The sequence below is a fragment of the Triturus cristatus genome, chromosome 4_1, assembly GCF_964204655.1.
Source record: "Triturus cristatus chromosome 4_1, aTriCri1.1, whole genome shotgun sequence".
NCBI lineage: Eukaryota > Metazoa > Chordata > Amphibia > Caudata > Salamandridae > Triturus > Triturus cristatus.
This window is the reverse complement of record NC_140585.1, coordinates 981,946,413-981,959,033: the sequence shown is the minus strand read 5'-3', so window position 1 is coordinate 981,959,033 and position 12,621 is coordinate 981,946,413. Positions and strand designations below refer to the sequence as shown.

At 42.1% G+C, this 12,621-nt stretch overlaps 1 protein-coding gene across 3 annotated transcripts in view; it reads left to right on the top strand.

The window, feature by feature from the left end:
• Positions 1–12,621, top strand: part of LTA4H (leukotriene A4 hydrolase) — a 322,194-nt gene that overhangs the window by 91,918 nt on the left and 217,655 nt on the right. For all 3 annotated transcript variants that reach the window (XM_085653897.1, XM_085653898.1, XM_085653896.1), the window contains exon 2: positions 6,928–7,058. In XM_085653897.1, coding sequence (XP_085510023.1) covers positions 6,928–7,058 — 131 coding nt within the window. The remainder of the gene's footprint in view (positions 1–6,927; positions 7,059–12,621) is intronic.

Genomic DNA, 12,621 nt, shown 5'->3' with positions numbered 1-12,621 from the left:
GCGCATTACAGGAGCACCAGTTGCATTACACAGGATCACATTAATTTTTTTGGCACAAGAAGCTTAATTGAGGTCCTAGACTCGCTGAGCTGACACCGAGAATCGAACCTGGTTTCCCAGTTCCAAAGTCAGCGACTCTGGCCGTAACGCCACATCCTAGGTAGAGGGTGATTGGTAGGCAGAAGACACATGAAAGTTTCGCTCGTTATGAGCTTGAGGTTCTAACAGAAATTCGAGCTGAGCCAGACTTCAGAAAGGCAGATATGAGGACAATGTATTAAGCGGAAAATAACAGGGACGTGGACAGGTGTATGATAATTGGATATGAAGTAGAGCATAAAGGAAGAGGCGACAGCACGAGAAAATGGACACAGGAGAAAGGAAAGGCAGAATGGAAAGACAGATGGAGAGTACAGAAAAGCAAAAGATAACAGGGAATGCAACAAAGAAAAGGTTCAGGATAGGAAAGGACAAACAGCAGGAAGGAACAAGTAATAGAAATATGGAGATGGAAGAAGTATATTTGGAGGAGAGCAAGAAAGAGGGAAGATTAGAGTATAGAGAAGTGTGCATCTATTGAGAGGATGAGCTATGGAAGTGAGATTTAAAAAAAAAAAGTGAATATGCAAGAAATGGAGAGGAAAAAATAATAAAGGAGAGGAAATTGAAGTGAGAGAAGAAAGTCAAAGATGATACGAACACACAAGGGAATAGGAAGACAAAGAGGTGACAAACGAGGTTGGAGACAAAGAAAACAAGCATTTGCAATGCAATCGGCTCGCATTTACGCAAGTTTGAGCTATTGACATTGCAAATAACAATGCCTTTTATTAGGTCTCGCCTGAGCCAGCGCTTTAGCGCTGCTCTGCGAGAGCTATAGAAAGCGGGATTTGGAAGTGCAAACTAGTGCGTTTGAGGCCGCCAACTACAGTGCACGTGCGCCGGGCGTGCGCACCATTTGTCAGCCTGCTGATCACTTTTGGGGCTGCTTTGATGTTCTCAGTGAGCCGCGTGGCCACTGAACATCAAAGCAGCCGCGATCGTGCTCACCGTATGCCAGGCTTCCCTGGGTTCACTGCTGCCCCCCCCAGCCCCCTTCCATGTTACCAGTGTGGCTCACTCTCTTTTATGGCCGCAGTTTCATTTTCAGGCTGTAGTGTCTTCGAAAGAGTAATCTGTTCACTTTCCAGGTAATTTGAGTGCGCGAATGGCCATTGATAAAGTAAAGCTGCCCCTGTATCGGTATTTGAAATCACTTACATTTTTTACGTACGACTGGTGGCCAAGGTACCACATTGATATTAACTGTGTTCATGGTTGCCATTCATTTCTGAAGTAATCACAGAATTCAGATGCTTCACGAGTCAGACTTTTGCGAAATATTGTAGCCTGCTGCAAGAATGTCAACAATATGTTTTAGCAAACGAAAGTCAATGGCTCTGGGTTGCTCAGGATGCCCTAGACCGGTGGGTCTTCTGAAATACAATGCAAATAATGGGTTAAGATGAATGTTTTTCAGTCATTTGATTGGACATGCAAGATGCCTGTTTTTTATTTGTACTCAATCGAGTGCTTTTCTCCATGTGGAGTTGGTTAGCTTTGTGAGGGTAATGCCTCGGCACCTTAGGTGTTTGTCATAGTAGGAAACGAATGTGCAAGCATGCTTGTTATTGGCAGTGGCCAGGGTGTAATATCTTTGCGAAGCTTGCCTTTCCTGTGGTTGCAGTAATGAAGTTAAACAACCAACATATTTTGCTTTCCCTCGCGGCTGCCACTGCAAATTTTTTCCTGACATTCTGAGCACGCAGTGAGGGCTTTGGGAAATATTGCAGGTATGTGGCCATTGCTTACAAGTGTTCTGTTTTGGGGGTATTTGAGCTCTAGCCTGGAGCTTAAAAGCGCCCACTCAGTTTTATTAAAATCTCCATGTATGATTCGAGAGCTGCATGGGTAGTCTTACTACTTTCCTACCCGGATCCCAATCTTCTCTTCTTTCCTCAGTGCACACTCCTTTTCACTTGCCCCTCTAAACCTTTTGTCCTAGTTGCCGCAATTCTGCACTATGAAGCCGATCATAACAAAGCTTTTGCAATGCAATAGGTATCGCATTTGCAAGAGTTTGAGCTATTGCATTGTAAATGACAACGCCTTTTACTGCCGTGTTGGTTTTTAAAACAAATAAAAAGCATGGTCATTTACAATGCCAATAGCTTAAACTCTCGCAGATGCGGGACCTAATACATTGCAAATGCTTGTTTTTGTTTTTAAAACCTAAATAAAAGGCATTGTCACTTACAATGCCAATAGCTTATACTCGCGTAAATGCGACACCTATTGCATTGCAAATGCTTGTTAGAGATGTGCCGGCTTTATAAAAGTTGTTAAATAAATATTTTGGATTCGCACATGCACAGAGGCCTGTGGTACAAAGCCACCAGCAGCGCTTTAATTGGCCTCAAAGCACCTCAGCTGATGAACGCATTAAACAGGAGGGGGCACCCAAAGTGGGGGGCTGGGCGAGTCTAACTGACGGAAGAGAGACCCCCTTGGAGAAGGAGCCAAGAAGTAACTTGTCCTGTGTGGGATGCCGGCAGGGCTTGGGGGAGGGTGTGGGGCAGTTGTAGAGGGGTCTCTGGGTGGTGGGTACCTTCCCACCACTCCATCAGGTGGGCTGTCTGTTTAGAGGGGTGGGGGGGGCGGGCGGGCGGGGGTTCACCTTATCTCCCATCCCTGTGTTGTGGGATGGGGTGAGGCCCCTGAGCCCCCACCGGTTGATTTGTTATTTCTTGGTGTAGCGGGAGAAGGCACGCGAGGGCAGATCTGGGTGGGGCAGGGAGGGTATTGCTGGTGAGCACCGAGAGGCGGGGCCGTGTGTGTGGGGTTGCTCATAAGCAGGGGGTCTGTGCCTGTTAGTGCCGTGTGTGTTCAGTAAGTGCTACAAAGTGCGTGTGGGAAACTGCTCTGTGACAAGTTAACAGGGAGAGCCGAGCTAATGGTCTGGTCGTCTTTGAGGCCATGCACGAGCCGAGCACTTAAAGTCAATTAAGTACGACTGCTCACCCATACGTGTCTAGGTTTCAATAGGTTTTTGTACAGCTGGTATTCTGAACGTACATATGTGAAAGTGCTTTCACACAGGATAATAAACGAATTTTGGTGAAGTAAAATATGTCCTTAAGATCACACAATTTAAGTGGGGAAGCTGCAATGGATCCAGTTTTTCTGGTTTTACTTTATACAAATCAGCCACTACAAGTGCAAAGATTAGTGACAAACTGTTATCTCACTTACCACAACCCGTCTGGTTTATCCCACTGGTGTGCCCATGTCATGGGGCCTTGACCCTTTTCATCAAACCAGTGACTTTGTATTTCGGGTGCGGTGTGAGTATCGGTGCCCCACATCTCCAGTGCTCGAGTCCTCTGTTTGCTGGGTCTAAAGATGACATCAGAATTGTGTGGTAGGTGGCACCCCCTCAGCCTTGTGTACCAGAGAAAGGTAGGATCTTTTGCAATAATAGATATGCATAATGATGCATGGGTTCTTGCCTATCCTAATAAAAGTAAATCTACAAACAGGTGCCAAAGGTATACGAGCGAGTGTGCGTACAAACATTAGGAAAATCCGATTTTTGATAAAATAAATTTAAAGTCGAAATGCGAGCAGGCTACTTGAAACTGGTGAATTTAGACTGCTGAAGGTTCACTGGAAATACGAAGGAGCATGAACTATGTGCCAACTCGCCTCACTTTTTTGGTATGCGCTGAGGTCTCCACCTGATGTGAGGATTTTACAACCATCGTAGCCAATTAAAAATAACATTTGTTAAAAAAACGTTATTTCATGCACACAGGGCTCAAAGACTCGCCGATCGGAGCGCGTAACTCCAGGTGAAGGGGGGGGATAAAAAGTGAGAAAGCAGTACCTCCTAGACAATGTATGACGACCTGAACTCTTCATATAGAATACACATGAATCGGGCATCGGGCAGCCCGAGAAATGCTTTCTTTATTGAAGGGGATATTTGAGTTTGAAAGCATGCCGTGAGGGCAAGTTATCTAACATGCCGCAAAGTTTTACTTGTCTCACAATGTGCACAGTTTATAAATGTGCATACTTTACGAATGTGCATAAGAGCAGCGTAATTAAGTAATACATTTTAATTGGGTAAACACAAAGCTACAACATATCAACAATTCAATGTGGTAAAGAAATCATAAATGCAACTGTCTACTTCAGAAATGTTCTAGTCCCAGAAATCATAAATGTCCCCCTTCTCTGTGAAATGTATGCCTGCAAGGCAAATAAACCATCGATGCACCGACTTCTCCCCAAAACCTCCATTGCAAAGGTAAGCAAGCCACCAACATCCTTACTTTACTTGAAAATCTTCACTCCCGGGGTAAGCAAACCAATAACGCAACCAGCTTCTCTAGAAGGGTCTATTCACAGGGCAAGCAAACCCTCAGTACACTTCTTCTCTGCAAAGTACTTGCTTACTAAACAAACAAGCTATTTGTTTGCCCTCTTTCTCCTGCCTCACAGGGCAATCAAAGTACACTGCTTCTATGGAGGATTGTTTTTAAGTAGTGTAATGTTTTCTTTAAGGTTCTTTGATGCAGTATGCTAGGTGAGCTCCATAAAAAATACTGCATGTATCCTTGTAAGAAATATTAAAAACTCACTGTTACAATATCCAATTGATTTTCCAACACAGTCGAAGTATATGAAGGATTAAACATGTGTCTTTTCCCCAGGGCTCAAAACTTTTCAAACTCGAAAAGGCAAGGAACATAGAAAATATACAAAAAAAAAAAACCTCGCTCTCTTGTACAAATAGGTCAGGCGACCCCACTCAAATCCAATGATACAAGTTTTGAAGCTCTGTTTAGAGGCCGGCTATTGAATGGGCACACTATAGGTAGTTTCTCGTCCATCGAACAACTGAAATAATTGTGCAGCCCACTTTGGTTTGGCCTTAGAGTGCGCATTCAGTCATCTTCTTTCGTCGACACGGCATACACCCATAATCCTAATTTGCTCTCTGTAGATTCAGCTGCTCAACAGTAGCATCCTGGGTATCATTTATAGCGTAAATTCATGGGTCCATAACATTACATTCTTACATGCACGTGGCTGTGTCTTCAGAAAAAATATCAATCCGCAAACCAATTAATTTGCAGAGATTATGCTATAACTGTATCCGGTAAAATAACATACAGTGTTGACCATGAAGTAGGCACTGTGCGTTGAAGCAGTGCTGAGGCTTGACGCCCTGCGGCGCATTCAGAGCAGCAGCCGCTGGGATTGCACTGAGGCACTACATCGCAACCGAATGAAGACATTTTTAAAATTTTTGGGAATTTGTTAATTTTCACCAGAATATTCCAGGACTTTATCAAAATAGCTAATACGCCACATAGACCGTTTCTAGGTCTGGTGTTAGCTGTCCATGCTTCGGAAAAACCCGGTTTCTCAACTGGCGCAACCGAAGACCAGAAACTCTAGGCTAACTAGAGGGAGTGGAGGGGGGAGCGAGAAGGGTTGATTATCGTATCGGAGAGCTGTGCGTATCTCGAAGCTGCCTAATAATCCGCCAATGCAGCGGCCATCTTTTAAAGGACATGTTTTCAACGGATGCCCCGGGAAACTCAACCATGTTCTTTTTACGTGTCACTTTTCTAGAGTACAAACAAATGTGTTGAATTTTAAGCAGTTTTGATCATAATATAAAAGTTTCAACTATTGGAATTTTTACTTTATTTTTCACAGTTGTTACTTGTATGATTTAGAGCTCTGTAATTCCCCAGTGCCATGCGTGAGCAGCTCACTGAGTGTAGATATTTGCTCTGTATTCTAGGATTTCCAGTGTTTATAAGATTTTAAAATGAACACTACAGATACCAGAATGCAAGTAAGAATCTGGAATGCATAAACTGCCTTGATCTGAAAAACGTGAGTCCTCTCGCTCCTCGGCGCAGTCTACCGGGCTAGAAGCATAAAACCGAACAACGTGCGTTAAATGCATACGTTTACATCCTCAGTCTGCCTTAAAGCAACCACGGGCGTGAAACACACCTCTTAGCTTGGTACGTCGGGAGCGCTTTGAAGACTGACGTTAACTGCAGCAGAAACAGCAATAGGAAGCACAGGGCCGCCTTCCCAGGCAACATCTTCTCTTCAGACCGGAGCTCCAGTCAGGAACAAGCGCTCGCCATGACGTTTCAGTTTGGCTTTTTCTACCGTGGCCTCGCCTGCTAAAAGGTTTCTTTTCTTTATGGGGCCATGTGTTTGGCCCCATAAAGATAAGCAACCTTTTGCAGCAGAAGGAAGGCAGGCGAGGCCGTCCAAATGGGACGGCTCAAAGCCGAGCAAAAATGTCACCGGCACCTCTTTCCCAATGGCTGGCTGCCGTTTACCATAAATGGTGACGCCGGCCAATGGGAAAGAGGGGCGGGGCTTAATGCCCCTTACTGAAAATACCCTGTCCACACTAAATCTAGCCAGCGAGACTGCGCATGCGCGCAGCCTTACGCTAGTGAGACCTAAAAACCTGATGAGCGAGAGAAGCCTAGTCAAGATATGGATTTGATAGAAAATGAAAGTAATGAGAGAAGTTGTAACCCACTCTGCCCCATGACATCAAAACTCAACCCCCCTCCTGCTCTTATAGAAAATATGTAAAAAGTCATCTCTATTGCCTCTTGAATTACTGTCTTGCGTTTCCGCCAAAAGATATGTACATTCTCACTAACTCCTGATGTTTATTATTTTTGACTGTTATTCTCTAAACTAGTTCTATGTAGAGTGCCCTAAAGCTCTGTGTTGAAGGATCACTTTAAAAAGTATTAATAAATAAATTCATATGCCCAACCTTTTGTGTTTGTTGCAGCCTCCGCATAAGTTGTGGTGATTTTTTTCTTTCAGGTGTTGGATACAAAACACCTTAAAATCCACAAGGTTGCGGTTAATGGCCAAAATGCTACCTTCGCTCTTGGAGAGATTCACAGCTTCAATGGAACCCCTCTGAAAATCACTCTTCCATTTGAACTAACACGGTATGTTTGTTATATTTTTATTGGTTATTTAGAAAGCATGGTTATTTTCATGAAGAGTTGATCAGATATTGCAACTGATTTCTCATATGTTTTGAGTGTACTTTTAATTTAAATTGAAAACTATACTAATGTGACGATTATTCACTGCGTTTGGCAAATGTTCTTGATTCGCTTTGGTCCTACCTAAATTTCAGTGCCTGGCAGGGCTTTTGGAATCACAAAACCTGACGAACCCTGCCAGCACATAAGATGCAAGTAAAGTGCAGTGCAGATAAACAATGAAAGTACGTTTTATTGCTTGATCCTCAAAAACACACATTATTTAGAGACATGTCAGCTAACAGTTATTTTTTTTAATGTATGCCAATTTGGGCATTTCCACCGAGCCCATTCTAGAAATTTGAACTAGGATAAAAATAGTCCATTGTCTCTTAGAACAAAGTAAAATGGGTACTGATGGCAGATCGCAAAAACATGGGATTCAAAAGTTGCTGGCGACAAATGTAAAAAAGAGTACAACGGTCATTTGGTTGTATATCTCTCAATGACAGTAGCAACCAAAAATTCCTAATCCTCCTCTTTGACTGGACTAGCTAACGGGAGTTGGTTACTTTAGAACTTAGTTACGATACCTTTTGGTGGAAAGAGGTTAAGCTAATAGTAAATCATTTTTTTATTCTTTGTAGCAATACCTGTATGACTAGTCGATGAAATGTGAAACTATATTATAATTGGGATGAGGTTATTTTTATTGCCCAATTGTATTTATTTGTTGTGTTTCTAAGATCTTTAGAGGACAGATGTTTAAGTGCTCCTTTAAGAGTACCAGCCAACATTTGTTTCACCCCTTTTGACATGTGCCTGCGGCATTTTCAAAGCTGGAAATGTGAAATATCATTGAAAGGAAGTACAATCACAGAAAAGGTAAGTACTCCTATTTATTGTGTCCCATCAAGGCAGCTCCCAGGCAGCAACTGCCGAAGCAACACATTCCATGTTCCACACAGGGAACAGTGCCACAAGAAAATTCTACGAGGGTGCACGAGATACAGATCCCAACAATCATAAAATAGTTCAAAGAATTGCAGAATAATGTACACAATCTTAAAATGTATAAATATATGCATTAGTGAGCGCAGCAAGCTTGTGGCACAGCACATTGTGAAAGCTAAAGGATTTTATAGGTGAGTGTTACCAGAATTTGCAGTAAAGTTACCTGCTGAATCATACTGATGGTAATAATAATTGTAGGTTTTTGACACTGTTAATACCATAGTTAATTATGAAAGGATCTGTGGCTTTATTACGATACCTTAGTACCATCAGCATGGAGTTCTGATGTCCGTACCGATTTATTAGGAAATTGTGAAGGACTAGATGCTGAGGTCTGCTGAGTCGCCTTTTTTTTATTTTATTTTTTATAAGAGTGAAGGGTTGCTCTTCAGGGTCAAGTGCCTCCTCAAGAGTCTTTGATAGCAAGGAATCCCCACTAAAGGTGAAATCCCTCTTTGTAGTCCTGTAGCTTTTGATTGAAGATTGGAATTGAAGAAACTGTAAGGCACCAAACTCATCCGGACGCCAGGTAGGAGAAAATAGATCTGAGACAAAAATAGTCCCATGGGGGGTCAATAACATGTCGAAAAATAAGGGAAACAATTTTGTGACACATCTTCCTCTTGTGATTTTTATATATATATATATATATATATATATATATATATATATATATATATATATATATATATATATATATATATATATATATATATATATATATATATAATATATATATATATCCTACTGGCGGTCGCCAGTAGGTAGTTATAGTTAGGACCACGTTTCCATAGGAAATCGCAACATTCTATTTTGAATAACTTTGGCGCCGGTTGACGAATCCTCGCGAATTTTTCAAAATAGGTGGGGCGCTACGCTCCGCTCCTACCCTGAAAGTCTTGGGGGGATTCGTCAAGCGGGGGCTGAGATAAAAGGGGGGTCCCAAAACGCGTTTTTCCCATGCATTTTTCCATAGGACCTTTAGACACAGCTACAGCCCGAACGGCTGAACAGAATTACTTGAAATTTGGCAGAGAGGTAGTCCTCAGGTCAAGGAAGTGCCTTTTGTATGTTTGGTGTAAATCTGTTCAGTAGATTCTGAGAAAATAGCCTTTAAATCAATATATATATCTGAGCCAGCTTACGGTGCGCTTACGGTACGCTTACCGTACGCGTACGGTGGCGAGCGCGATTCTGATTGGCCCTTAGATCTTAGTAAACATTCGAATCGGTCGAAACCAGGAAGCGGCGGCCGCCATTTTCTCTCTCGCACTCTGAGGGGGGAGCTGATAAACAAATGCCAAAAACATATAAAGGGGCTGTTTAGACAGCGCCCATGCACATAACCATGTTAGTTGAGTCTTCAAAGATCCCCCAAGGCAAAAAACGGTAATTTTTTATTTTTCGAAAATTTCGCCGATTACGCTTACCGTACGCGTACGGTAAAAAATAATAATAAAAAAAAAACCCCACTCTCTCCACCCCGTGTGCAAATGGTGGCCGAAGGCCACCATTTGTGCATGACATATAAGAGCACAGCATTTCCCAAAAAAATTTCAACAGATTACCTTTCACAAGGAAGCGCATAATATGTCCTCCATGTGCGCACGGTGCGCGAAGCGCATCGTGCGTACATGGCCCATCTAGCGTAACGTGGACACGCGGTGCGCGTAGCGCACCGCGTGCCCACCATGCGTGCACGGCACTAACTGCGTAAAGTGGGCACGCGGTGCGCGAAGCGCACCGCGTGCTCACTGTGAGCGCACGGAACGAACTGCGTTAAGTGGGCGCGCACGCATCGAATGGCGTAAAGTAACTTAGCATTTAAAAAAACGTACAAATTCACTGAAAAAACCATAGGTTTCACACACTTTATAGTTGGGAATTAGCATTTAAAAAACCTTGCAAATTCACTGAAAAAACCATAGGTTTCACACATGTTATAGTTAGCGGAAATTTTACTGATAAAAAACCAATGAAATTCCCCCGTTATAGTTAGTGCAGGAAACTATAACTCACGCGACCGCAATCTTCTGCTGATGACATGTGTCTTTATGAAAAAAAAATATTTGTAATATATGTATAGCTAAAAATTTATGGAAGAAGACATGGGCAAATAAGTGTCTAAATACAGTATTAGCATCAGCAGAGGATTGCGGTCGCGTGAGTTATAGTTTCCTGCACTAACTATAACGGGGGAATTTCATTGGTTTTTTATCAGTAAAATTTCCGCTAACTATAACATGTGTGAAACCTATGGTTTTTTCAGTGAATATATATATGATCAAACCGCATTTGACATCACAGGAGCAAAAACAGATTGCCAATTTAATTTTGCTCCTGTGATGTGGTCATTCTTCTGTGAAGGACTGTTTTTAAGGATTTTCTACACACCTTTCAGAAGGTCACGGCATTGTTTGTCTAACTTGGGCCTTGTCTTTGATTTTCATTCTCTTTTTCACACTGGATTCCAGGACCCTACAGGCACCTTTTTTGTTGCTATAAGCATTTTGCACAACACCCTGTTAGGATTATAATGTTATTGCTCTTTTTGGTATTCCCCTTTTATTTTACACATGTTAGTAATGTGAAAATGTATGATTGATATGTAATGCACATTCGTTTAATGGCACTTTTTTTGCAACTTAATAATCCAGCTTGCTGGAATATATTCACACTATTTAGTCTGGCCTTGCTATTTTGTTCTAAACACACAATAGGTTGTGAACTAAGTTCCATGGAAAACTGAATACTATGTTTCTTGATATTGCTGAAAGAACACATTCTCACAGAATGAAAATAGAAAAAGGGCACCAGGTAGTTTTATACTAATTGTTTATCTAAAGAGGTCTAGCAACAACTAAATGTTATGAGCTCAGGCCACGGTGTTGAGGGCTATGGAGGGAACTCCGTACCTGCTGACAAAGATGTGACCGGCCTTGATTCACATCAGCACACTTTCAGAAGGATTACTGGAGGCATTCAGCCTTCACGTGCTGAGCCTATCAGCGTGGCTGGGAACACAGGCTAGAATAAAGTCCTTGCTATTATACTGAACATAAAAAAATATTGTTCAAGCATGTATGTGGGTGTGAACCAAAGGAAACTTGGATAATGCTTCCCTTTGGTGCAAAGATTAGTTCAGACTAGAGTAAGTGAAGAAGTGAGGGTCTGATTGTTAAAAAATCAACTGACAATATGATACACTATTTAGTGCTGGTCACGATTTTTAGTAAACGTTGTAGGTACTATTCTGTTTGCCTTTGTTGCAGTGACAATTCATATTGTGTGCACTAGGATAGGGTTTTGATTTTTAAAATAAATCTTAAAAATGAATCCATGGTTTCCTAGTGTTCTTGGGTGTGATCTTCCTTAATGAAAGAGGATTTGAAGTTTCAAAAACGATGTCTTTGACTTCTCATAGGATTGATTGTTACCTAACACGCAACTTACTCCGACATTGCTCAGTGGGTTGTGGGGAGGTTGTATCCAACTGGTATTTTGTCTTGGGTTGGCACATTGGCCAAAACCTTAGTAACAGGGGTTCTAGGAAATAGAATTCTGAGTCAAGATTTTGGAGAATCTAGAAAATGTTTATTTGGTTCCTAGCGTGGGGCACACATTTTTCCAGATCCTTGAGTAATTTTGGTTGGCACTCTGAAGAAGCAAAGTATTATAGTTAGTAGAGGTGTCCGCTGTAATATTGGGTGCGTCCTTCAGCTTGTATAGCTCTTTCCATTTGTTGTATGGTTGTCAGGCACTTGACTTCTAAAACTTTATTCACCATTTTGACTTGTGTTGGTTAAATTTCATGCTTTTTTAAATCTGTTTGTTAAAAATGACGCAAATTCCTGTTTCGATAGAGGTAATTTCACACATCTCCTTGCTAGATTTGACCCCAACACAGGGGGTGATGTAACATTTTTGCAAATTCACATGCTACTTACCTTTTTGAATTTTTGTTACTCCTGGGTGGAGTTTGATGTCGTAGAGCCTAATACCAGAGACTCTCATACATATAGACCTGCAGCAGTGCTATGTAATTATGAACCCTATCATGACTGTTAGGATATCAAAAACGCCAATTGTGGTTTGCTGGTCAGTTACTCCATGTCGTGCAAGTAATCAGAACGGGTCCCTTAAGTAATGAAGGGACCTCCTGGCCTATGTTGGCTTGATATACCCCACTCACTGACACAGCAAACTTAACACTTGTAGAGGTAAAACCGTTCCTAACTGTGATTGATTATAGGCGACTTTGACAGTATGTCTTACAAACGACGGCCACTGGAGCTGCACGATATGTGCCTGCCGCAGTGCACGCAACTAGTCGCAGACTAGTACCACTTTCAAAACGCCCACAAGTGCAAGACCAATCGGTTGGAGCAGTCTGTCCTCATGTGACACTCCGGGATAGGTTTAGGATTTTAACTGTGCGTGTTCCTATTGGCATGGTGTCACCTGTAAAAGACTGCCACTTGCAGAGCCATATTTGTGAGTATTTCTATTA